A 25,553-nucleotide genomic window follows, 5' to 3' on the forward strand; every position below is an offset into this window, starting at 1 on the left:
AAAAAAAAAAAAAAAAAAAAAAAAAGGTGGCATCTCATTTACTTCCTTAACTTTAAAGTTTGTGGAATTTAGACATAGGCTTCCCTGGGATCTGTGAATTGATATTCATATTGGATAATGTTCTTCATTGAGAAAGAGACACCATAGACCCATGTCCAATGAAGTTTCGGGGTTGATTTTCAAAAAAATGGTAATAAATATGCAAAAATCCACCTATCCTCTTTCACCCCAAACTTCCTGGAGGCTTGTGGGTTCTGGGTTCTCGAAGGCTGTCAGTTTTATTGTCTACAATAAGGTTAAAACTGGGCACAGTGGCTTAGGCCTATAATTCCAGCACTTTGGAAGGCTGAGGTGGGAGGATTGCTTGAGACCAGGAGTTCAAGACTAGCCTGGGCAACCTAGCAAGACTCTGTCTTTACAAAAAAAAAAAAAAAAAAATTAGCCAGGTGTGGTGGCATATACCTGTAGTCCCAGTTCCTCGGGAGGCTGAGGCAGGAGGATTGCTTGAGCCCAGGAGTTTGAGGTTATAGTAAGCCAGGATCGTGCCACTGTACTCCAGCCTGGGTGACAGAGCAAGACTCTGCCTCAAAAAAACTAAAACATAAATTTAAAAACATAAAATAAGGTGAAGCTTGTGTCATTAATCTCATTAGCTCTCCACGGACATATGATAGTCTCAGGAGGTGACACTTGAAGCTCTACTGAAGAGCAATTAGGTTGTGAGACCACATCTTAGAGACCAATGAAGAGCAATAGAAGGACCTCATTGAAGGTTGCCAAACAATTAGAACTCCCTGAATTTTACCTACTTGTCTCCCTCACTGAACAGTGAGCTCCTTAGGCACATGGATTGATCTGACAGTTACTTATAAAATCTCCAGGTCCCAGCAGAGGCCTGGCCTCTCATCAATGTCTAGTAAATATTTGTAGAATAAGTGAACAATTAAATGAACTCAAATTGGGAGTTCTTGCAGGAGTTTCACTAATCAACCAATCAATGATTATTGGACACCTACTTATGTACAGAGCCCCTGCTAGATATTCTGGGTCTCTGCCCATCAGTCTAATCTTTTAGCAGAAAGAAGGGGACACATGCCATTTACTGGTGAAACTCTTGGCTAAGTAGGCAGCAGAGGCTCACATAATCCTGTCAGTTTCTATGGAATGGCAGAAAGGTTCATTGATTTCAGGATGCAGGGACATGACTGCTGCTTAGAAATGAAAATGCTAGGCCAGGCGTGGTGGCTTACGCTTGTAATTCCAGCATTTTGGGAGGCTGAGGCGGTCGAATCACCTGAGGTCAGAGCTTGAGACCAGACTGGCCAACATGGTGAAACCCCGCCTCTACTAAAAATAGAAAAATTAGCTGGGCGTGGTGGTGGGCGCCTGTAATCCCAGCTACTCAGGAGGCTGAGGCAGAAGAATTGCTTGAACCCAGGAGACAGAGGTTGCAGTGAGCCGAGATCATGCCACTGCACTTCAGCCTGGGCAACAGAGCAAGACCCTATCTCAAAAAAAAAAAAAAAAAAAAAAGAAAATGCTACCAGTATTTTCTCCTGATGGGGAGGCAATCAAGACCCATGGAAAAGGAAAGGCATTGTTTTCATTTAGATTATTTTCAGGTTACAGGCCTCTTTGAAAACTAAGGTGAATGTGATTTGCTTCCTTGATAGAACCACTATTATTCAGGATGGTTATAGCCCAATGCATGGAGCACAAAAATAAAGCCTTATAGTTGGAAATTGTTCTTTCAGTTCCCAAGCAATCGTTTCTCTCTAACCCCTTGTTTTCCTGCATTTTTGTTTGCAGGAGTTTTAATGTGGGAAGTTTTTACAGAAGGAAAAATGCCTTTTGAAAATAAGTCAAATTTGCAAGTCGTGGAAGCTGTTTCTGAAGGCTTCAGGCTATATCGCCCTCACCTGGCACCAATGTCCATCTATGAAGTCATGTACAGCTGCTGGCATGAGGTAAGTAAACGTTACTTTTCTTTGAAAGTTGGCAGTCCCAGCATCTGAGAGCAGACCTGATTATCACAAACTTCAGAGCTCTGGCATGGCAGGAAAAGGCATCTGTGTCTTGGTCATGATCCTGAGAGTCTGAAGTACTATCTCAAACTCACTACAAAGTCATGAATCCATTTTGTTTTGAACAATGGCCTTTTTTCTGAGGAATTCAGTGCATTTTCTGAGTCTTATCTGTTTGAGATTGGTTCTTGCAGAAACTCTTGGTGTTACTCAAGCCTCTGTGATTAGACGTTTTATTAGCTTTAAGAATTAATGGGTCAGGCACAGTGGCTCATGCTTATAATCTCAGCACTTTGAGAGGCCGAGGCGGGTGGATCACCTGAGGTCAGGAGTTTGAGACCAGCCCAGCCAACATGATAAAACCCCGTCTCAAAAAAAAAAAAAAAAAAAAAAATTAAATGATGGAGGCTGTGTGTGGTGGCTCATGCCTGTAATCCCAGCACTTTGGGAGGCCGAAGTGGGCAGATCACTTGAGGTCAGGAGTTTGAGACCAGCCTGGCCAACATGGTGAAACCCTGCCTCTACTAAAAATACAAAAATTAGCCAGGCCTGGTGGTGCACACCTGTAATTCCAGCTACTTGGGAGGCTGAGATAGGAGAATTGCTTGAAACCGGGAGGCAGAGGCTACAGTGAGCTGAGACTGCACCACTGCACTCCAGCCTGGACAAGGGAACAAGACTCTGTCTAAAAAATAAATAAATAAATAAATAAATAAATAAATAAAAGAATTAATGGTGGAAACTAAGGATAGAACCAGGTTTGTTAAACTTCCACGTTGAAAAAGAAAGATGGTGTTTCCATTTACTTCACTCAGCTTTCGTTTGTCTTGCTTTTCCAACGCTAATAGTAATGGGTTTCGTCTGTCTTCTGGCAGTCAGGACGCCTGCTACAGATTAAACTAGAACAGGAATGGAGGCAGAAAGTGTGTCAGGAACTTCCACTCAGGAAGAAATCTCTCCAGAACTTAGTTTTTCTGTTTGTTGAAATGCCAAGCTTAGAAATAAAGCCAGAAGGGCTTCTGTTCCTCCTCTGGGCACTGACTCAACACCCCTGCCCTTCTCAGTGAAATTCCCTGTGATTTTGAGAGCTTTGCTTTCTTTCCAGCTGACAGTTTCAGCTGGAAATTACAGCTTGATTAGAAGTTTCCTCCTGGTTGAAAAAATAAAGCACTTGATTATCAATCCACAAACACTAGAATATTGAATATTTTAAGAGTGATGTGGTTGTTCATATTCCAAGAAGCATTACATTTATAGAGAGCCCCAATGTATGAAAATATTTTACATATATTAACTACTTTACAAAGAATCTTGGAAGACATAGAAAAATGTTCAGCAAGCTATAAGAAAAAACTGTTCAGAAAAATGTTCAGTAAGTAGTAATAAACAGCTGTTTTAGGAGCATCTTTGCAATAAAAATGTAAGTAGCTCAGAAGTATATGTTGCGTATAAAATAATACACACATACGTGTGTGTGTAATATAATACTTATTGAGATGTTATATGTAAGTGGAACTGAGACATAGAAGGAGGAAGGGAAGTGATAAGTAGGATGCTGTCTGAAGGACCATGTAAACAACATTAGTCTCAAATTGCAGTCAGAACATTGATTAATACAATGGTGTGGTTATGTTGATTTATTTGTTTGAAAAAGTTGATTTGGCCGGGTGTGGTGGCTCATGCCTGTAATCCCACACTTTGGGAGGCCGAGGCAGGCGAATCATGAGGTCAGGAGTTCGAGACCAGTCTGGCTAACATGGGGAAACCCCGTCTCTACTAAAAATACAAAAAAAATTAGCTGGGCGTGGTGGCGGGCACCTGTAATCCCAGCTACTCAGGAGGCTGAGGCAGGAGAATCGTTCGAACCTGGGAGGCAGAGGTTGCAGTGAGCCAAGATCCCACCATTGCACTCCAGCCTGGGCGACAGGGCGAGACTGTCTCAAAAAAAAAGAAAGAAAAGAAAAAGTTGATTTATTTTTGAGACAGAGTCTTGCTGTGTTTCCCAGACTACAGTGCAGTGGCACAATCACAGCTCACTGCAGCCTTGACCTCCTGGGCTTATGCAATCCACCAGCTCAGCCTCCTGAATAGCTGGGACTACAGTGATGTGCCACCATGACCAGCTAATTTTTAAAATTTTTTTCTAGAGATAGAGTGTCACTTTGTTGCCCAAGCCTCAAGCAGTCCTCCTGCCTTGGCCTCCCAAAGTGCTGGGATTACAGATGTGAGCCATTATGTCAGGTGCAAAAGTTGATTTTGCCTACAACTTTACCCCATGTGCTTAGGGCATTAGAGTCAAACGTGACTATGTTATCTTAGAGAGACAATTTCAGGATTCATGCACAGAAACAGGCTCCTCACAGACCTCCACAGTTTATGCCCAGAGTCTCAGTGAGGACCCTCACTTGCACTTGCGCTGTCTTCTGCTCTGTTTATTTTGTCGATGCTCTCTGTTTATGAGCCATGAAGAGGGGTGTCTTTCCGCTGACCCTGCTGTCAATGACACCTGTGACAATGTGGCTACTATGAGTAGCTCTGTTTCCCACGGTTTTAAAAGATGCTGACAGTGCCATCTCTTCCTCCTCATGGAATCAGAGCTAAACCGCACCCCTAAGTGAAGTGGGAAAAAATGCTCCAATCCTTGGCTTCATGACCAGGGATATGGGGTCACTTATGGTGACTATCTTCCTTTAGAGTTGCTGACTCTTGAAAACTGTGCAAAGATCACAGGCTTTTAAAACTTTTTAAAATGTAATAATATTCAGCAATCACTTTTCTATGTGTGAGAGGGACTTCCACACTCTTATTTTTCTGTTGACTGAGACTGAAAGCACAACCTGTGCCCCAAGACCTTCAAAGTCCCTCATGAAAACATGCCTTTTGCTTTCTGACTGAAATCCTCCTTTCTATAAGGGCTCAGGTGTCATAGATACCCTGAACTGAGCTTGGGCGCCTGGTGTGCTAGATGCCCCTTCTCCCAGCCCTTTCTTTACCTCACACATGTCAAGTCATCCAAATATATCTGTAGGGTCGTGGTGTCCAAGAGTACTTTCCGAGATGCTGAAACGTTCTATATCTGTGCTGCCCAATATGGCAGCCACTTCTGGCTACTGGGTTCTTGAAAAGTGGCTGGCATGACTGAATAACTGCATTTAAACATGTATATAATCTTAAGGAATTTAAATTTAAATAGCCACATGTGGCTAGTGTTTGCAGGTCTAGCCATTTTATTTTTGCAGCATTCTCTAACATTTTCATATTCACGCCTCACTCAACTGCCAATCATGCTGTGGTATGTCAGTCAAGATATCTTTCTCTTCCTTTTTGTGAAGAGCCAGCCTGGATTCAGGTCTCTGCCAGCAAGTTCCAGAGCTGGTCTCTGAGTGATCCTTAGCCCATTTATGCCACAGGTGGCAATTTTTTGAATTTTTGCATGAGTGAAAAATCAGACTTTGGCGATGACCTCGAGCAGTGGGATATAAATAACTCCCACATGCTTAGCGTTCCAAAAATGGAACCCTTGGCATAAGTGGGTTAAGCTGAGCTAACCACCCCCACTTCCCTTTTCCAGAAACCTGAAGGCCGCCCTACGTTTGCCGAGCTGCTGCGGGCTCTCACAGAGATTGCGGAAACCTGGTGACCGGAAACAGAATGCCAACCCAAAGAGTCATCTTGCAAAACTGTCATTTATTGTGAATATCTTTAATATATGGGGTCACTTATGGTGAATATCTTTCTTCAGAGTTGCTGACTCTTGAAAACAGTGCAAAGATCACAGCTTTTAAAAGTTTTAAAACTTTAAGAATATTCAGACAATTGTTTTTCTATGTGTGAGAGGGACTTGTACACTCTTATTTTTCTGTAAAATATTTCACATCCCAAATGTGAAGAAGTGAAAAAGGCTTTGCAGCAGTCTTCATAGTGGTGCTCTTCACGATCATAGCCCCAGGAACCCTTGAGGTTCTTCTTCACAAGGCTGAGAGTGCTTCCTTCTTGAAGACGAGTGACATTCATCACTTCAGTGATCCATGCATAGAATATGAAAATAAATTCTTCCAACTCATGGGATAAAGGGGACTCCCTTGAAGAATTTCATGTTTTTGGGCTGTATAGCTCTTTACAGAAAATGCACCTGTATAAACCACATGAATGTTAGTATTCTGGAAATGTCTTTTGTTAATATAATCTTCCCATGTTATTTAACAAATTGTTTTTGCACATATCTGATTATATTGAAAGCAGTTTTTTGCATTCGAGTTTTAAACACTGTTATGAAATGTAAACAAAGCTCACCTTTGAACAGATCCTGGTGACATTCTATTTCCAGGAAAATCCGGAACCTGATTTTAGTTCTGTGATTTTACACTTTTTACATGTGAGACTGGACAGTTTCGGAGGCCTTATTTTGTCATACTAAATGTCCCCTGTAATTTTTAGGAAGATTATTTGTTCTTTCCAGAAAAGGAGAAAAAAGCAAGATAGCCAAATGTGACATCAAGCTCCATTATTTCGGAAATCTAGGATTTTGAATTCGAGATGAAACAACCAGCAATCACAGTTAAATCTTAACTTTGCCTGCACTCTTTGTAGGAATGATCAGAAATTTATCTTTATCATTCTGAGTGCTTCAGGAGTACAACAGGAAGAAAGATACGGGAAAAAACACAAGTGTAATCACCATGAAGTCTAACAACAGGGGCCCGTTATTTGCGTACTGTCCCACCCTGGATCATGGTTCTCTGGGAACAAGCTTCATGATTTTCATTAGAGTTTAAATTGTTGATTGTCAGTAGTTGCGACTTTTAAATTATATTTCCTCCACTCAAAGAATGGTATCTGTATATATCAATGACATTCAATAAATGTGTATTATTTCTAATGAGATTCAGTTACAAGAAGAGCCTTGAGAGTTCAAGTAGTGGTCTCAGAAATGTTTGGGCTGAATGTGGTGGCTCATGCCTATAATCCCAGCATGGGATTGGGAGGTCAAGGTGGGAAGATAGCTTGAGCCCAGTTTGAGACCAGCCTGGGCAACAAAGTGAGATCCTGTCTCTATTAAAAAAAAAAAAAGAAAAGAAAAGAAAAGAAAAGAAAGAAAAGAAAGCTAGGTGTAGTGGTGCATGCATGCACGTAGTCCCAGCTACTTGGGAGGCTGAGACAGGAGCCCAGGAGGTCAAGGCTGCAGTGAGCCATGATTGTGCCACTGCACTCCAGCCTGGGTAATAGAGCGAGACCCTGTCTCAAAAACAGAAACAAGTTTGTACGAGATGCTAGGCTGTTTCTGAGACTATCACACCCCCTTTCCTATGACTCCTGTTATGGTGAGGAGAGACAGAAGGCTTTTATTACTGAGACCTCAATTCACATAACATGAATTTACGTAAGACAGTCTAGCTCAAGAAGACATGAGACTACTAAACAGCAAAAGCAGATGGAAGGCAGGTTAATGTTATGACATAGGAAATAATGTAGTATCAATACATGGCTGCAGTAAGTTGCTCTTTCCAGGTTTTACTCAGCTTGGAAGTCCCCATTTCTCTCAAAAAGAAAGAAAGAAAGAAAGAAAAACCCAGCAAAGCCAAACACTAAAAAGCTAGGACTGAGTATGGAGCATCTGCCATCGCTATAGATGTTCCAGGTACAGAGCAAAGAGTGATACCCGGAGGTACATCATTCTAAGAGGGCAACAACTATGACAGTGCCTGGCACGTCTAAGAGGGTGCTGCACTTCTAAGGTGCTAGGCAAGCTCTATTCCTTTTGTTTTAACACCTCGGGAAAATTTGAGGTACCAAATTAGGAACAAGAATAACTGGGGGTATGTCCTAGGTAACTAAGAGTCCAGATAATGTGTGAATTTTGAATGTGCATGGAAAGAGATTTACCATTCTTTGTCTAACTAAACAAAAAAGTTTCTTTAAGAGGTAGTCAGCCAGGCACAATGGCTCATACCTGTAATCCAGCACTTTGGGAGGCCGAGGCGGGTGGATCATCTGAGGTCAGGAGTTAGAGATCAGCCTGGCCAACATGGTGAAACCCCGTCTCTACTAAAAATACAAAAAGTTAGCCAGGCGTGGTGGCATGTGCCTGTAATCCCAGCTACTCGGGAGGCTGAGGCAGGAGAATTGCTTGAACCCAGGAGGTGGAAGTTGCAATGAGCCGAGAGCGTGCTACTGCCCTCTATCCTGGGCGACAGAGTGAGACTCTGTCAAAAAAAAAAAGAGATAGTTATACAACTTCTCCTGGAAAGGAACTATGTTTTGCAACCGATCTTAATATTAGTTATTGATATGAGGGTTCTCTGGGTCATTTGAGGTGAGATAGTGCAGTATTTAAACAGCTCTGCATAAGAAGTGAATAGGAGGTTTAGGGGTCAATTGTAGAGTCCTAAAAAGGAGAATATAGGAGGTCAACAGAGAGCGATGAGGCTCAGAAAAATGGAAGGAATTTGGAGGCCAAGCGGAATATATAATCAGTGAAAATAACCTTTTGGCAAGAATAGATAAAGGAATTTAGTAAACTTTTTATTGAAGTGCAATACATGGTACCACCATGGTATTGCTAACATGTCTGGACTGGCAAGCACACTGATGAGATACAATAGCATTTAGCCTAGCACTAAATTTGCTTAGCTTTATGGTAGGATACAGGACAGGAAATTAAGCATGCATGATGTTTGGGTCCCTCCTCACCTGCCTAAAGAGCGTGCATGAGCTTGTGGTATGTAGATGAGGTTGTGGTATGTGGGGTTCACCTTGATGCAAAGAAGCTTCTACCTGGGTTTCCCACCAGTCATGTAGGCCTGCGGTTCACAGGTCTCCCAGCCCCATGTACGTCCCATAGATCGTAGATTTCACAGTGCACAAAATGGATGTCTGTCCCTGGTACCCAACATTCCAAATTTATCTTAATTTGGGTCATTTACAAGAAACTTGAGCTGGGATAAGACAAACCTAAAATTTCCCAGGCAGGCTTAGTTCTGGGAGAAAAATGGTACAGACCCGCTATTAACTCTTTGCTCACACATACATAAAGAAAACTACACAAATCATGAGTATATAGCATTACTGATATTGGCAAAGTGAATCCATCTCTGTAACCAGACTCAGATCAAGAAATGATACATTCTGGCCAGGTGTGGTGGCTCGCGCCTGTAATCCCAGCACTTTGGCAGGCCAAGGTGGGCGGATCACTTGAGGCCAGGAGTTCGAGACCAGTGTGGCCAACATGGTGAAACCCCACTTCTACTAAACACACATACACACCCACAAATTAGCCTGGTGCAGTGGTACATGCGTGTAATCCCAGATACTTGGGAGGCTGAGGTGCACAGGTGAGAATCGCTTGAGCCTGGGAGGCAGATGTTGCAGTGAGCCAAGATGGTGCCACTGTACTGCAGCCTGGGCAACAGAGTGAAACTCTGTCAAAAAAAGAAAAACGAAAAGAAAATAAAATAGAGAAAGAAAACATTCTAGAATTCCAGAAGCCATTCTCATTCCCTATTTAAGTCACTAACCCAAGAGTAATTAATATCCTGAGTTCCAACACCTTGGATTTGTATGGGCTATTTTTAAACATTCTATAAATGGAATTTTATGGTATGTTTGTCTGATCCATCTATGTCGCATGTAGTTGTATCTCATTTATTCCCATTTCTGCATTGTCTTGAATTGTACAACTATTTTACATATTTATCTATTCTAATTTCAATGGATATTTGAGTTGTTTCCCATTTTTAACTATTTTTTAGAATTATACTTTAAGTTCAATAAACATACGTGTGCATGTGTCTTTATAGTAGAATGATTTATAATCCTTTGGGTATATACCCAGTAATGGGATTGTTGGGTCAAATGGTATTTCTGATTCTAGATCCTTGAGGAATCACCACACTGTCTTCCACAATGGTTGAACTAATTTACACTCCCACCAACAGTGTAAAAGCGTTTCTATTTCTCCACATCCTCTCCAGCATCTGTTGTTTCCTGACTTTTTAATGATTGCCATTCTAACTGGTGTGAGATGGTATCTCTTTGTGGTTTTGATTTGTATTTCTCTAATGACCAGTGATGATGAGCTTTCTTTCATATGTTTGTTGGCCAAATAAATGTCTTTTTTGAAAAGTGTCTGTTCATATCCTTTGCCCATTTTTTGATGGGGTTGTTTTTTTCTTATAAATTTATTTACATTTCTTGTAGATTCTGGATATTAGGCCTTTGTCAGATGGATTGACTGCAAAAATATTCTCCCATTCTGTAGGTTGCCTATTCAGTCTGATGATAGTTTCTTTTGCTGTGCAGAAGCTCTTTAGTTTAATTAGATGCCATTTGTCAATTTTGGCTTTTGTTGTCATCGCTTTTGATGCTTTAGTTATGAAGTCTTTGCTCGTGCCTGTGTCCTGAATAATATTGTCTAGGTTTTCGTCTAGGATTTTTATGGTTTTAGGCCTTACATTTAAATCTTTAATCCATCTTGAGTTAATTTTTGTATAAGGTGTAAGGAAGGGGTCCAGTTTCAGTTTTCTGCATATGGCTAGCCAGTTTTCCCAACACCACTTATTAAATAGGGAATCCTTTCCCCATTGCTTGTTTTTGTCAGGTTTGTCAAAGGTCAGATGGTTGTAGATGTGTCATGTTATTTCTGAGGCCTCTATTGTATTCCATTGGTCTATATATCTGTTGTGGTACCAGTACCATGCTGTTTTGGTTACTGTAGCCTTGTAGTATAGTTTGAAGTCAGGTAGTGTGATGCCTCCAGCTTTGTTCTTTTTGCTTAAAATTGTCTTGCTATATGGGAGCTTTTTTGGTTCCATGTGAAATTTAAATTAGTTTTTTCTAATTCTGTGAAGGAAGTCAATGGTATCTTCATGGGAATAGCATTGAATCTATAAATTACTTTGAGCAGTATGGTCATTTTCACGATATTGATTCTTCCTATCCATGAGCATGGAATGTTTTTCCATTCATTTGTGTCCTTTCTTATTTCCTTGAGAAGCGGTTTGTAGTTCTCCTTGAAGAGGTCCTTCACATCCCTTGTAAATTCTATTCCTAGGTATTTTATTCTCTTTATAACAATTGTGAATGGGACTTTGCTCATGATTTGGCTGTCTATTATTGGTGTGTAGGAATGCTTGTGATTTTTGCACATTGATTTTGTATTCCGAGACTTTGCTAAAGTTGCTTATCAGCTTAAGGAGTTTTTGGGCTAGGATGATGGGGTTTTCTAAATATACAATCATGTCATCTACAAACAGAGATAATTTGACTTCCTCTCTTCCTATTCGAATACGCTTTATTTCTTTCTCTTTCCTGATTGCCCTGGCCAGGACTTCCAATACTATATTGAATAGGAGTGGTGAGGGAGGGCATCCTTGTCTTGTGCCGGTTTTCAAAGGGAATGCTTCCAGTTTTTACCCATTCAGTATTATACTGGCTGTGGGTTTGTCATAAATAGCTCTTAATATTTTGAGATATGTTCCATCAATACTTAGTTTATTGAGTGTTTTTATCCTGAAAGGGTGTTGAATTTTGTCGAAGGCCTTTTCTGCGTCTATTGAGATAATTATGTGGTTTTCATCATTGGTTCTGTTTATGTGATGGATTAAGTTTATTGGTTTGTGTGTGTTAAACCAGTCTTGCATCCCAGGGATGAAGCTGACTTGGTTGTGGTGGATAAGCTTTTTAATGTGCTGCTGGATTCAGTTTGCCAGTATTTTATTGAGAATTTTCGCATCGAAGTTCATGAGGGATATTGACCTGAAATTTTCTTTTTTTGTTGTGTCTGTGCCAGATTTTGGTATCAGGATGATGCTGGCCTCATAAAATGAGTTAGTGGGGAGTCCCTCTTTTTCTATTATTTGGAATAGTTTTGGAAGGAATGGTACCAGCTCCTCTTTGTACGTGTGGTAGAATTTGGCCGTGAATCTGTCTGGTTCTGGGCTTTTTCTGGTTGGTAGGCTATTAATTACTGCCTCAAGTTCAGAACTTGTTATTGGTCTATTCAGAGATTCTACTTCTTCCTGGTTTAGTCTTGGGAGGGTGTATGTGTCCAGGAATTCATCCATTTCTTCTAGATTTTCTAGTTTATTTGCGTAGTGGTGTTTGTAGTATTTATTCTCTGATGGTGGTTTGTATTTCTGTGGCATCAGTGGTGATATCCGCTTTATCATTTTTTATTGTGTCTGTTTGATTTTTCTCTCTTTTCTTCTTTATTAGTGGTCCATCTATTTTGTTAATCTTTTCAAAAAACCAGCTCCTGGATTCACTGATTTTTTTTGAAGGGGTTTTTGTGTCTCTATCTCCTTCAGTTCTGCTCTGATCTTAGTTATTTCTTGTTTTCTGCCACCTTTTGAATTTGTTTGCTGTTGCTTCTGTAGTTCTTTTAATTGTGATGTTAGGGTGTCAATTTTAGAACTTTCCCGCTTTCTCCTGTGGACATTTAGTGCTATAAATTTCCCTCTAAACACTGCTTTAGCTGTGTCCAGGAGATTCTGGTACATTGTGTCTTTGTTCTCATTGGTTTCAAAGAACTTGTTTATTTCTGCCTTAATTTTGCTATTTACCCAGTAGTCTTTCAGTAGCAGGTTGTTCAGTTTCCATGTAGTTGTGCGGGTTTGAGTGAGTTTCTTAATCCTGAGTTCTAATTTGATTGCACTGTGGTCTGAGAGACAGTTTGTTATGATTTCCTTTCTTTTGCATTTGCTGAGGAGTTGTTTTACTTCCAATTATGTGGTCAATTTTGGAATAGGTGTGATGTGGTGCTGAGAAGAGTGTATATTCTGTTGATTTGGGGTGGAGAGTTCTGTAGATGTCTATTAGGTCCACTTGGTCCAGAGCTGAGTTCAAGTCCTGGATATCCTTGTTAATTTCCTGTCTCGTTGATCTGTCTAACGTTGGCAGTGGGGTGTTAAAGTCTCCCACTATTATTGTGTGGGAGTCTAGGTCTCTTTGTAGGTCTCTAAGAACTTGCTTTATGAATCTGGGTGCTCCTGTATTGGGTGCATATATATTTAGGATATATATGTATATGTATGTATGTATGTGTATATATATGTATATATGTAATCGCTGAGAAGTTAGCTCTTCTTATTGCATTGATCCCTTTACCATTATGTAATGCCCTTCTTTGTCTTTTTTGATCTTTGTTGGTTTAAAGTCTGTTTTATCAGAGACTAGGATTACAACCCCTGCTTTTTTTGCTTTCCATTTGCTTGGTAAATCTTCCTCCATCCTTCCTCCATCCCTTTATTTTGAACTATATGTGTCTTTGCACATGAGATGGGTCTCTTGAATATAGCACACCATGGGTCTTGACTGTTTATCCAGTTTTCCACTCTGTGCCTTTTAATTGGGGCGTTTAGCCTGTTTACATTTAAGGTTAATATTGTTTTTTATGAATTTGATCCTGTCCTTATGAGGCTAGCTGGTGACTTTGCCCATTAGTTGGTGCAGTTTCTTCATAGTGCCCCATGAGTTCTACTGTTCTTTTCCTTTCAGGATGAGCTGCCCCTGGTCCTCTGCTTCTGTTGGGCATAGAGATCCCCTCACAGGAGTCCTCCCTGCTGATCATGGGCTCAGTCCCCAGGGCCTAGCCACTGCTCTCTAGAAAGCCATACCCCTTAGTGCTCAGCCTCTCACACATTCCGGGACCACTTTCCCATTCTCGGTGCTGTGGAGCTTGGGCCTTGACCCTTAAAAGAAAATTATTTTGACACTTGTTAAAATGATCTGGGAGACTTTATTTGAGAGTATTTCAAGTAGTAGAGAGAGACTGAACTCAGCTCTGACTACAGCAAAGACAGCTGGGGTCAGTAGATAGGAAATAGTAGAGGGATTTTTGCTAAACTGGCTTAACAAGATTCTAACTAAAGGCAGGTCAAGGACTAAGATATTAAGCTGTCGAGGATGAGGAATTTGATCAGATAACAAGGGTTGGGGACTTCTTGCTAAACTGAGTTAGTAGGATTCTTGCTAAAGCCAGGCCAAGGATGGACCTAAGATAAGGCCTAGGTAGGAAGAGGGCTCGTAGAAACATTAACGAAAATTTGATCAAGAAGGGAATCTGTTACCATCCCTCATATTAGCTGCCAGTCTCAGGAAAGCCAGCCTCTCGCCTCCAGATCAGCACATTTCTGTTTCATCTTTAAGCATCACCCTCAACCCACTCTGGATGTCACAAAATGATATCCAGATTGTCTTCACTGGATCTAAGTCTCAAACACTATTTTCATTCTGGGGAACTTAGGTGTTAAAAGAAGCACAAACCTTGTGAATCACAATCCTGCCTTTTTTTCCTGGGATAGAGTGGGGAAGGAGATGCTTTATTACTTCTTGATGAACTTCCAAAGTTTCAAAACCAAACAAAATGTCTTTTTATCAGTGCATTGCTTTTCCCTTAAAAACATACGCAGTTCCTTTACCCATATTGTACTTGTGCTCTTTCCTGTGTCTGCCTTGAATTGTGTCACCATGGGAACGTCTTCTAGACACTAGCGACACTGAGGGTGCAAGTAGGGGCAACATGCTTTTCAGGCTTCATAAGGACAGGGTGTGTGATATGTGCAAGGGGCAGTTTCTCAGCTCTCTTTGGAGAATCTTCGTTCAGACTCTAGTTTCTCCAGATCCAAGTGTTCTTGGATCTCAGCACAGTTCACATTTTGGGCTGGATAATTGTTTGTTGTGGGAGGATGTGCTGTGTATTGGAGGATATTTAGTAGCATCTTTGGCCTTTACCCACTAGATGCCAATACCCCTCCCCCAGGAGAAACAACCAAAAATGTCTCCAGAACATTCCCAAATGTCCCCTGGGGGATGAGAACCACTGATTTCATTACCAAAGGATCTTGACCTGGGTTTAAGGAGGTCCATGGACTTGGATGGAGAAAAAATTACATCTTTATTTTTATTAATCTCTAAGCTTTAGCATTTCCCATAATTCTAAATGTGAATTCATATTTAGAATTCTAAATGTGAATTTACATTTAGAATTATGGGAAAAAACAAAACTCTAGTACTTTCTATAAGCAGTTTCTGTGACTTTGTCCAAATATGAAAAACTAGTATTTTCATATCATGTGGGAGTTTTTTCAACTTTCTCAATTTACATTCATCACTACTTCAAATTTGTGATAGTTTTTAGAACTGTCACTAGATCTTGTCATTTAACACAATAAAAAAGACATATTATGAAAACACACATTTGTTTTTTAAATATTTTGATAACTTTATGTCAATATAATTGGTTTCCTTTTTAGTTCTATGTACTTCTATTTTATGCATTTAAAAACATTATTCCAGTTAGGCATGGTGGTACATGTCTGTAATCCCAGCTATTCAGGAGGCTGAGATAGGAGGATCACTTGTGCCCAGAAGGTCAAGCCATAGCACTCCAGCTGGGGCAACAGAGAAAGAACCTCTCTCAAAAAAAGGAAAAAAAAAACACAAAAATTATTCCAAGAAGGAGTATAAAGCCTTCCCTAGACTTCTAAAGAGATCTGTAGCATAAAAAAAGATTCAAAACTCTTCTGTATCCAATAAGATTTCTGGATCTGGAGGGATGTATGCTGGGCCACACACAACCTATCAGCCACTTACTGTTGGCTACAAAGCAGACCCATGAGGATTTAATTTTGGCCAGTCCAGCAAGCTGATTCCCTGATGTGCATATCCAGCCAAGCCTTTTTCACCCCAGATATTGTCGGGACTGGCACTTGGTTCTGGTTTTCATGTCCCCTTTTCTACTGGCCTTGAACCCTCTATGGTGGGATCCAAGACGTGATGAGTGAATGGCCTCAACTGCCCCCATGTTTGGCAGCAGAGAGAGAGAAGCTGGCTCCAACCACCCCCTCCAATTGGCCCGGGGTTCATATTCAGATGGGCACTTGAGCCTCTCTTTTCCTCTGGAGCCACACCGCAGCTAGTTGAAGGGAGATAAAGTGGGTGAATCATATTTCTCTGGAGGCAGGGTGGCTCCATGCCACTTTCAAAACAAAATCCAATTTGAACTGGCATTTTTGGCTGTTACCACCAGGCTGGGTGTGCTACTGGCATCTAGTGAGTGGAGACCAGTGATATTGCTAAACATCCTACAAAGAGCACATACCCCCACAACAAAGAATTATCCAGCTCAAAACGTTAACAGTTCTAAGGCTAAAAGGGGTATCATTAGACCCTGTGACTGTGAAGTCCAGGGGTGCAGACATTCACCCCGTTATCATCCTTCCAGCTCCATTTCTCATGTCTCAGGCTGCCTCCTCTTCCACCCCTCCCAGATGAAAAGTGGATGCTGTGGTCACATACCTTACCTTGACGTACTATACCATCCAGAGGGAGAGAACGTCTCTGTCCCAGCATTTCCACCAGAGTCCTGAGGTTCTCTCTGACTGGATCAGATCCACACACCCTCCAGGAACAAATCTCTGTAGCTAGGGACATGGAATGCTTTGACTGGTTTGGACTTGGGCGCATGTTTCCTCAAGAGCCACGGCTGAAATCCATTTACCTTGAAAATAGAAAATGGGAGCCATTCAGAGGGTCTGGAGAGGGGAGTGATAAATGCTGGAATGATAATCAACAAATACCAAATGCTCGTCTTTTCCCAATTCCCCTCTTGCTTTCTGGCCATTTTGCATGCAGTCTATCATCTTATCTTTTCTTTTCTTTTTTCTTTTCTTTTCTTTTTTTTCTTTTCTTCTTTCTTTTTTTTTTTTCAGACAAGGTCTCACTCTGTTGCCCAGGCTGGAGTGCAGTGGTGTGATCTTGGCAACCTCTGCCTCCTGGGTTCAAGTGATTCTCCTGCCTCAGCCTCCAGAGTAGCTGGGATTATAGGCGTGTGCCACCACACCCAGCCAACTTTTTGTATTTTTTGGTAGAGAGGGGGGGTTTCACTGTGTTGGCCAGGCTGGTCTCAAACTCCTGGCCTCAAGTGATCTGCCTGCCTTGGCCTCCCAATGTGTGGGAATTGCAGGTGTGACCCACTGCACCTGGCCCCACCATCTTCTCTAGTAACAAACTGGAACGCTTCAGCTATGACCTTTGTTTTTCTAATGCAAATTAGCTCAAACATGATGAGTAGGTTAGGAGAATGTTGTCAATATTTAGTGCCGGTTGGCCAGGTTCCGTTTTCTCCAGTACTTTAACATTTTGAAGTGATCTGGGGGCAAATTTTCTCAAAATTAGGCAGCCTTAACAATATATGAAGATCTTAAGAAAAAGCTGACACTCCTATGCAGGTACCTTCCTTGAGTGCAAGTAGTGGTGGATTTGGTGGCTTCCACCTCATGGAGCTGTCTGGGAAAGCTGAAGATGCAGCTGAAGAATCTGCTTGGATTGGAGCAATGTGCTCGGCTTCCTTTCTGTACCTGGACCTACAACCTCACTGAGCTCACCTCCTGCTACTCTCCCATTCACCCATGCGGACCCTGGCCTCCCTGCTGTCCGCTGCACATACCAGTCCTCTCTCATCTCAGGGCATTTGCACCTGCTGCTGTGCCCTTTGCTGGCAATATTTCTGGATCTCTACATGGCTCACTTCCCCATCTCCTCCAGGCCGTTGCTCAACTGTCGCCCTCTCCTTGACACTTTCTCTGACCACCTCCGATTAAAATCGCAACCCCACATGGGCATTCCCTGTCTCTGTTCTCTGCATCATTGTTCTCTATAGCTCTTAACATTATATAACAAATCATACACTTTTTTTTTAACCTATTTCTTTGGTCGACTGTCTGTCTTTTATCCCCACCCTCTTTCAACTGTAACACTTGTGAGGGCAGGTATTCTTGTCTGTTGCATTCCTTGTTGCATCTCTAGGTCCTAGAACAGGGCCTGGCATAGAGCTGAGCTAAGTAAGTATTCACGGCATGACCCAGTGAAATAAAAGTAGTGGGGTCACCTAGAAGCTTCATTTCCCAGAGATGTGAGATCCAATCTGGTAGGCAGCCTCCTCTCAGGATTCTGGGCCAACCCATTGCATTTCTACAGAGCAATAGGCTGTTTTTTTCATCCGGTTCCAAGTGACAACCTCAGGTGGTCATTGGCCTTCTTCTTTTTGGTATAGATCTTACTTTTTCCAGAACAATTTGGGTTTACACACAACTTTCTGTATCTCTCTTTCTCTGTTTAAATAGACAAAGAAAAATACACTATGTTAGGGACTAATATCAGATTAATAGAAAAAAAGACAACTGAATACATCTATGGAGAAATACAAATCCATATTTTATAAACAGATAAATACTTTGGTCTGGGCGTGGTGGCTCATACCTGTAATCCTAGCACTTTGGGAGGCCGTGGCGGGTGGATCACCTGAGGTCAGGAGTTCAAGACCAGCCTGGCCAACATGGTGAAACCCCATCTCTACTAAAAATACAAAAATTAGCCAGGCGTGGTGGCAGGCACCTGTAATCCCAGCTACTCGGGAGGCTGAGGCAGGAGAATCACTTGAACCTGGGGGGCGGGGGCTGCAGTGAGCCGAGATCATGCCACTTCACTCCAGCCTGGGTGAAAGAGCGAGACTCCATTTCAAATAATAATAATAATAATAACTTCATAGAAGAAGCAGATTATCCTTATGTCTACAGCAGGAATGGAAATTTCCTCACACTGCTGTTAGATGTACAGACAAGCTGTAGCTCTTTTATTTTGCCTGTAACTTCTGTAGATTTCCTCACGTGTCCCTACTGGCTGGGTAGGGCTGGGGAAACTTGATTGATTTTAACCCTATAACTTTAGCTCAGTGCAATGATGAAAATATTCTCATTCAGTAAAGTGGATAGGCTCTCAGGTCTTGCTTCTCCTTTTCCCTTTCTACCCAACACAGCATCTGGGTAGAGCAGGGGAAGGGGGAACTTTATCTAGGAGTGACATTCAACATAATTAACTGATTTGACACAGACACAGACCCATTGGAGTGGATGCTAACAGCTAGCAATTAGCAGCCCTTCCAATGCAGACTGCGACTCTCAGCCCTGGCAAGGTGACCTCACAGTGGTGAAGTGAAGGGGAAGGGCTGTTTGTATTGGAGCGGTGTCCCTTGGCACCTCTGATCTCCACAGCATTTCTTATCATCCTAGTCGCTGCTTATCCTGCTAGCTTTTGCAGGTGAAGTTGGTGACTGGTGTGGACTGGTCTTTCCTGACTTGGCCAGGGCACAGGAGTTCTCCCTGGCTGATTTGACCTCACCCCAGCTCTTGCTGGCACTGCAGGCTTATGGTGTAAGTTTAGACTCTGCCGCAGCCTTAACTGGCCCCTCAGCCTGGGCTGCAGGTCACCTTGCTCTTGAACAGTGAGTGCCATGTCATTTCTTTGGGAAATGACTCAACTCAGCTGCTTCCAGAGGCCCATCTTGAGCACATGTGGGAGCTTCTGGGTCCCGTCCATACCACACAGGGACTGAGAATAGCTCAAAAAGCTAAAACTTTACAATTTCGCACTCCTGCCTCTACCCTCACTCCCCCGCTTAATCATGCTGTGCTGTAGGGTTTATCCATGGCTGCTTTCCAGACAGTTCGTGGGGCAATTCCCTTCAGGAATCTGAACACAAGGCAGAGTGCAAGCCTCCCTGCCCTTGCCAGTACCCTCTACCTGGCCCCCCTGCCCCTGCAGTATCTTTAACCCCTCTAATACCACTCTCCCTCTTCTGCCCGCAAACCACTGGGCTGGAGAATGTGAGTGTTTCACTTCCTCTTCCTGGTGTGGTTTTCACACACTAGAATGATCTGAGAGCTTTTCAAAAATACCATTGCCCGTGTCTCACCTTCTCATCCCCCTTCATCCCAACAGTTCTGATTTAACTGCTCTTAGGGGGACCCAGGCATTGGTAGTTTCAAAACCAAGCACCCCAAGTGATTCCAATGGGCAGCCAGGGTTGAGCATCGCTGTTCTAGGGCAGTTGCTCCTAAACGTCCCTGCCTATTAAAATCTTCTGGAAGCTTTAAAAAATCCTGATGCCCAGGCTGCACCCCAGGCCAATTGAATCAAAATATCTAGGGAAGTCATTGGTATTTTTAAAGGCTCCCTGGGCTATTCCAATGGCAAATGTGAAAACTGGGGTTTTTCTAAGCCAGTTCTTCTCAAATTTTAATGCATTAATACATACAGTCATCTGGGGACCTGGTTAAAATATAGATTCTGATTCAGGAGGTTTGTGGTGGAGCTTTAGATTTTGAATTTCTAACAAGCTCTCAGATAATGACACAGGTGCTGGTCCTTGGACCATATCATTCTTCCCAGGGTGGCATTTGTCCCCCAACTCCCTTAACTAACAGGATTTCAGGAAGAGGAAAACTAGCTTGCGGGTAAACAGAAGTCTTTCAAAAGGATTATACCCATAATATATGGCTACAGACAGCTTCCCAGTGGACACTGGGTTTATATTCCAAAAGTCACCTACAACTCTCTATGCTTCATGTTTTGGAAGGCTAAAATACTCAATTTTTTGGGCCCTATCATAGCAAGCATACCACATGAGAAAGTTCCATGTAGTGAGATATAGCTAGAAGTGCCTGGGGAGGACTTCCTTTCCCAAATACAAAGCCCAGGTCTTAATAGAAGGAAAAAATTTTTTGTGTCTTCCTGCTTGGAATATGGCTTTGGGACCTGGAAGTAGAGCACCCATCTGTGACTCTGAGGAAACGGGCATGAAGATGAAGTCCTGGAGACAGGTTGCCAAATAAAATATGAGTCAACTGGTAAATTCGAATTTCAGATAAATAATGAATCATTTTTTAGTGTACGTATTGTGGTCACTCTCTATATTGTCATCAACCCCAGAAATGGATGAACCCCTTACCCCAAATTTGGTTCAAAGATTGGGATTATTGATGCCATACCCCAAGAGGATATGAGAAGGTTTATGACTCAAATAATGAGGCTTTTTGAGGAGCACAGGGCAGGCTCCCAAGCAGGTCTGAAAATAGGTTGAGCAAGTGGGGAGGGCAGGCTGCCTTGGGGTTTCATGAAAGGGCTGAGGCCGGTGTGGTTTGAACTTCCACCTGGCACGGAGGAAGGGAATACTTTGATTTTCTTATCATCTTGTCCAGGTGTAGGGAAGGAGGGGCAGGGGTGTGTTGGGGCTTGCAAGTTGTCAGCAAATATGGAAAACAAATACTCTTTATTACCATAACCGTGTTACAAATATTTTATGGGACATGCTTATACTAAATTTTTTTCCATTCTTTATCTGAAATTCAGGTTTAACTGGATGTCCTGATCTGTGTTTTTATTTGCTAAATCTGGCAGCTCCACCTATGAAGTAGAAAAATAGAAGGAGCCTGGTCCCTCCTAGTGATCTTCAGATGCTGCACTGATTCTGAGTTGCCCACTTCCAGACTTGTTGTATGAGACAAGGTATTGGTGGTTTTAAAACCAAGCACCCCAGAAATCAGAATGCTTTATTTAAGTCTTAAGAAATAGGACTTAAGTCTTATTCCTAAATGTTGCATTTCTGATGACTCTTCCGATGGCAGCTAGTGGGCTATCCAATTCCACTTAGAAATCTTTATCAAGCGCTTAATTATATTGATGACTCTAATAGGACTGGCTATTGTGGATGCCAAGGACGGCACTCAAATGCAGCTTTGCTACTTCCTAGCTTCCTAAGTTCTTCACCAACTTGTACCTCCTCTTCTGTAAAATGGGCATGATAACCTATATTTCACAGAGTTGTTAGAATTAAGTAAGATTGTGTGTATGAGATACTTAGAACAGTCTCAGTACTTGATAAGTCTTAGCTAATATGTACTTATTTATTTGATTTAGTCGAATTGCTTGCAGTAAAAATGTTATGGACTGAATGTGTGCCCTGTCTCACCCAACCAAATCCATTATATTGAGACTCTAAGCTCTAATGCGATGGTATTTAAGATGGGGCCTTTGGGAGGTGATTAGGATCAGATGAGGTCCTGAGGGTGGAAACTTTGTGATGGGATTAGTGCCCTGATAAGAAGAGATGTCAGAGGCCGGGCACGGTGTCTCACACCTGTAATCCCAGTACTTTGGGAGGCCAAGGTGGGTGGATCATGAGGTCAAGAGATTGAGACCAACCTGGCCAACATGGTGAAACCCCATCTCTACTAAATATACAAAAATTAGCTGGGTGTGATGGCACAAGCCTGTAGTCCCAGCTACTCAGGAGGCTGAGGCAGGAAAATTGCTTGAACCCAGGGGGTGGAGGTTGCAGTGAGCTGAGATCACGCCACTGCACTCTGGCCTGGCAACAGAGTGAGACTCCGTCTCAAAAAAAAAAAAAAAAAAAAAAAAAGATGCCAGAGAGCTTGCCCTAATCTCCTTCCCAGCTCCCCCTCCCCGCTGGGCACACAGCAATAAGGCAGCTATCTGCAAGCCGAGAAGAGAGCCGTCCCAGAACGGAAACTTGCTGATGCCTAATCTTGGAACTTCTAGCCCCCAGTGCTGTGGGAAATCTCTGTTGCTTAAGCTACCTAGTTTATGGTATTGTGTTAATGGCAGCTCAAGCTGACTAACGTAGAGATAGTCTATGTCAATTTTCATGTAAATATCTTAGATATGTTACTAATAACATTGTTGAATTCCCTACGTTTTTCAAGAAAGTATAACTATCATTGTTGGGGGAGGGTGGGAGCAGATTATGTACCTAATTTCAAAGATGGTCAAAATCTAAGAAATCGAGAACAACCACAGCCACAGAATATGTATATCATTATTTCAGCACTTTTTTTTTGTAAAGCAACTCTGAAATTGGGATGTGACTTTTAATAGGCGAGGTCTTAGATTAGATCTGTGGTTTTCAACCCTAGTTGCACATTCAAATCATCTGGGGAGATTTTAACAAATATTGTTATCTTGATCCTACCCTCAGATGATGTTCTATTTAATTGGTCTGAGGTGGGGCCCAGGCATGAATCAGACAGACCTAAGGAATGGGTAATTTAATTAATTAATTTGTTCGTTTGCTTGTTTGAGACAGACTTACTCTGTCACCCAGGCTGGAGGGCAGCGGTGCAATCTTGGCTCACTGCAACGTCCACCTCCGGGGTTCAAGTGATTCTCCTGCCTCAGCCTCCCAAGTAGCTGGGATTAAAGGCGCCTGCCACCATGCCTGGCTAATTTTTGTATTTTAGTAGAGACAGGGTTTCGCCATGTTGGCCAGGCTGGTCTTGAACTCCTGACCTCAGGTGATCTGCCTGTGTAGGCCTCCCAAAGTGCTGGGATTATAGGCATGAGCCACCGCCCCAACAGGAATAGGTAATTTTAAAGTAGATTTTAAAACCCTCTGCAGGTGAAGATAAATGTATAGCCAGGGCCAAAAACATTAGATTAGATAAAATACTTTATGTACAAATGTTTACTCTGGGTTGAGGCTTCTTGTGAGGTTTATTAAAAAGTGGATCACAGGGAGAAAGATATCCCCTCAATGCTGATGACTAACAGCTTTTCAACAGGCTATCGCTGGTTAACGTCACATGTTTTAGCTAGTTTCCCTGCTAGTTCACTGATGGACAAGGGTTAAAAGCAGTTGTGTCAGCCACCAGAATAGCTATGGATCAAAGCTAAGTAGAGCAGAGGGAATACAACGCTATGTAACAGAGAGCCAGAAACCCATCAGGGAGCTTGTGGCTTCTCCTCACTTGATTTCAATAGTACCAGGACTCTGGAACAAAATACTAGAGGTGCTGAGAAACTGGTGGAATTCTACACTATGTATCTCATCAGGAGGCTGTGCTATGTGCAGAATTCCATGAAGCCTTAGCAAAGAGCCAGAGATTCAAGTATTTTAAAAGGGGATTTTTTTTTTTATTATGTGGAGTCTGCTGGTTAATTAGAGAAATGACAATCAGGTGAGTATATTTCTGACGAAAGTCAGTGTTATCTGGTTTGTATGGTAATGAAATTGAGCATGTTTCTGCTTAGCTACTTATTTTGCATCTCGCCCTTTATATTCTCATTCATCACGATGAAGTCACCTTTCAGAGACACCAGACACATACATGCATTCGATGGCAGTGTTTATTCTTCACTCTGTTGGACTGTGAATTGTTTAGATATTGTGAAAGTAGATCATGTGTTTACATTGCAGGTATCTCCTTTCTCCAGCCCCTGCTATCCCACACTGAACAGCAAAACAAAGAGTAACACTTTATCTAGTTTCACTAGTTCCTCCACGCTTTTTACTTTTCCCTTTTGCTGCAGGTTAATCTTCAATCAGCAGGTCTCCCCGTAAGAAGTGGAACTGTTTTGTGTAACCTGAATTGCACTGAATTCCTTGGGTCTGTCTGATTCTAAACCAGTTTGGTTCTCACAGAAATCAACATGGCACTGATGCTGGTCCTTTTTGCCCAGGTAAACTTGATCCAGTCTGTTTCAGTATTGGCTGAAAAGACCAAATCACTGCATTATTTAAATTCATGCCCTGAGATCCTGAAAGCGGAGTCTCAAAACTGATAGAAAGCCTTGCCTTTTAAAAATGTGCATGCAAGATTACTCAGAAGGAATTAAGTTCTAGCAAGCTAACAATGGTAAACAGAGCCTCATTTCATTCTTCCCATAAGAATTTGTTTTCTTTTTCTTCCAAGTCTTGCCCATTCTAACCCAGCTTTACAGTTCTATGGGTCAAGGAGAGGAGATATTTCTTTTATTGAAATACGCTTTTATTGAAAACTCTTGGTAATACGATGAAACATTAGCAGTGAACACAAAGGCAAAAGCGAATTGAGCGACAAAGAGGCCTTTTGAGCTGAAGGGCTGAAACCGCCATTGCAGAATATAGCTAAGAGGATTGTTGCAGTGAAAGATGTCTGACCTGACTGACTCCATCTTGCTTCCAACCTCCAAGCTGTCCTTGTTCATTCGGGAGGAACTTAGTTTATAGTTTAACTTTGAAACAAAAACGTCAACAGCCTTTCCCAAAACAAATTCCTTCTTGCCTGTGGAATAGACTGCCTTTGTAGGACTAATGAATTCACCACAAAATTATAAATTATGGTTTACGAGTCATGCAGCTGGATGCTACAAAATTCTGACCCTTCCCAAATTGCTCCTGGGGATAACATCACTATTATTAAACCTAAGATCAGTACTTGAGATATTTTGTAGAACCTGCACCTGGATCAGCTGGCACCACCGAGGTGGAAAAACTGGCTCATCGCGTCGTGTGGCCCCACCCAGGAACTGACTCGGCACAAGACAGCTTCTACTCCTGTGATTTCATCCCCAACCCAGCCAACCAACACTCCTGACTCACTGGCCCCCCACCCACCAAATTTTCCTTAAAAATTCTGATCCCCGAATACTTGGGGAGACTGATTTGAGTAATAATAAAACTCCTGTCTCTGCACTAGCCAGCTCTGCATGAATAACTGTCTGCATTGCAATTTCCCTGTCTTGATAAATTGGCTCTGTCTAGTCAGTGGGGCAGGGTTGAACCCAGTGGGCAGCTAGAAGGCTATTTCGCCCATTCCTGAAACAATCTGTGTTATTGGCCTTGAGCTATGGGGCGTGCTTGAGTTTATTTTCTGAATGTTTGCGAGGCACAGTTGACTCAGGGAGGAGCCATATGTC

General features: G+C 42.2%; 1 protein-coding gene across 1 annotated transcript in view; it reads left to right on the forward strand.

Annotated features, from left to right (window-relative positions):
• Positions 1-6,908, forward strand: part of TXK (TXK tyrosine kinase) — a 70,534-nt gene extending 63,626 nt beyond the window's left edge. The window contains exons 14-15 of the mRNA XM_032135381.2: positions 1,810-1,967; positions 5,596-6,908. Coding sequence (XP_031991272.1) covers positions 1,810-1,967; positions 5,596-5,664 — 227 coding nt within the window. The 3' untranslated portion in view covers positions 5,665-6,908. The remainder of the gene's footprint in view (positions 1-1,809; positions 1,968-5,595) is intronic.
• The last annotated feature ends 18,645 nt before the right edge of the window (positions 6,909-25,553 follow it).

The sequence above is a fragment of the Hylobates moloch genome, unplaced genomic scaffold (genome assembly GCF_009828535.3).
Source record: "Hylobates moloch isolate HMO894 unplaced genomic scaffold, HMol_V3 SCAFFOLD_17, whole genome shotgun sequence".
Taxonomy (NCBI): Eukaryota; Metazoa; Chordata; class Mammalia; order Primates; family Hylobatidae; genus Hylobates; species Hylobates moloch.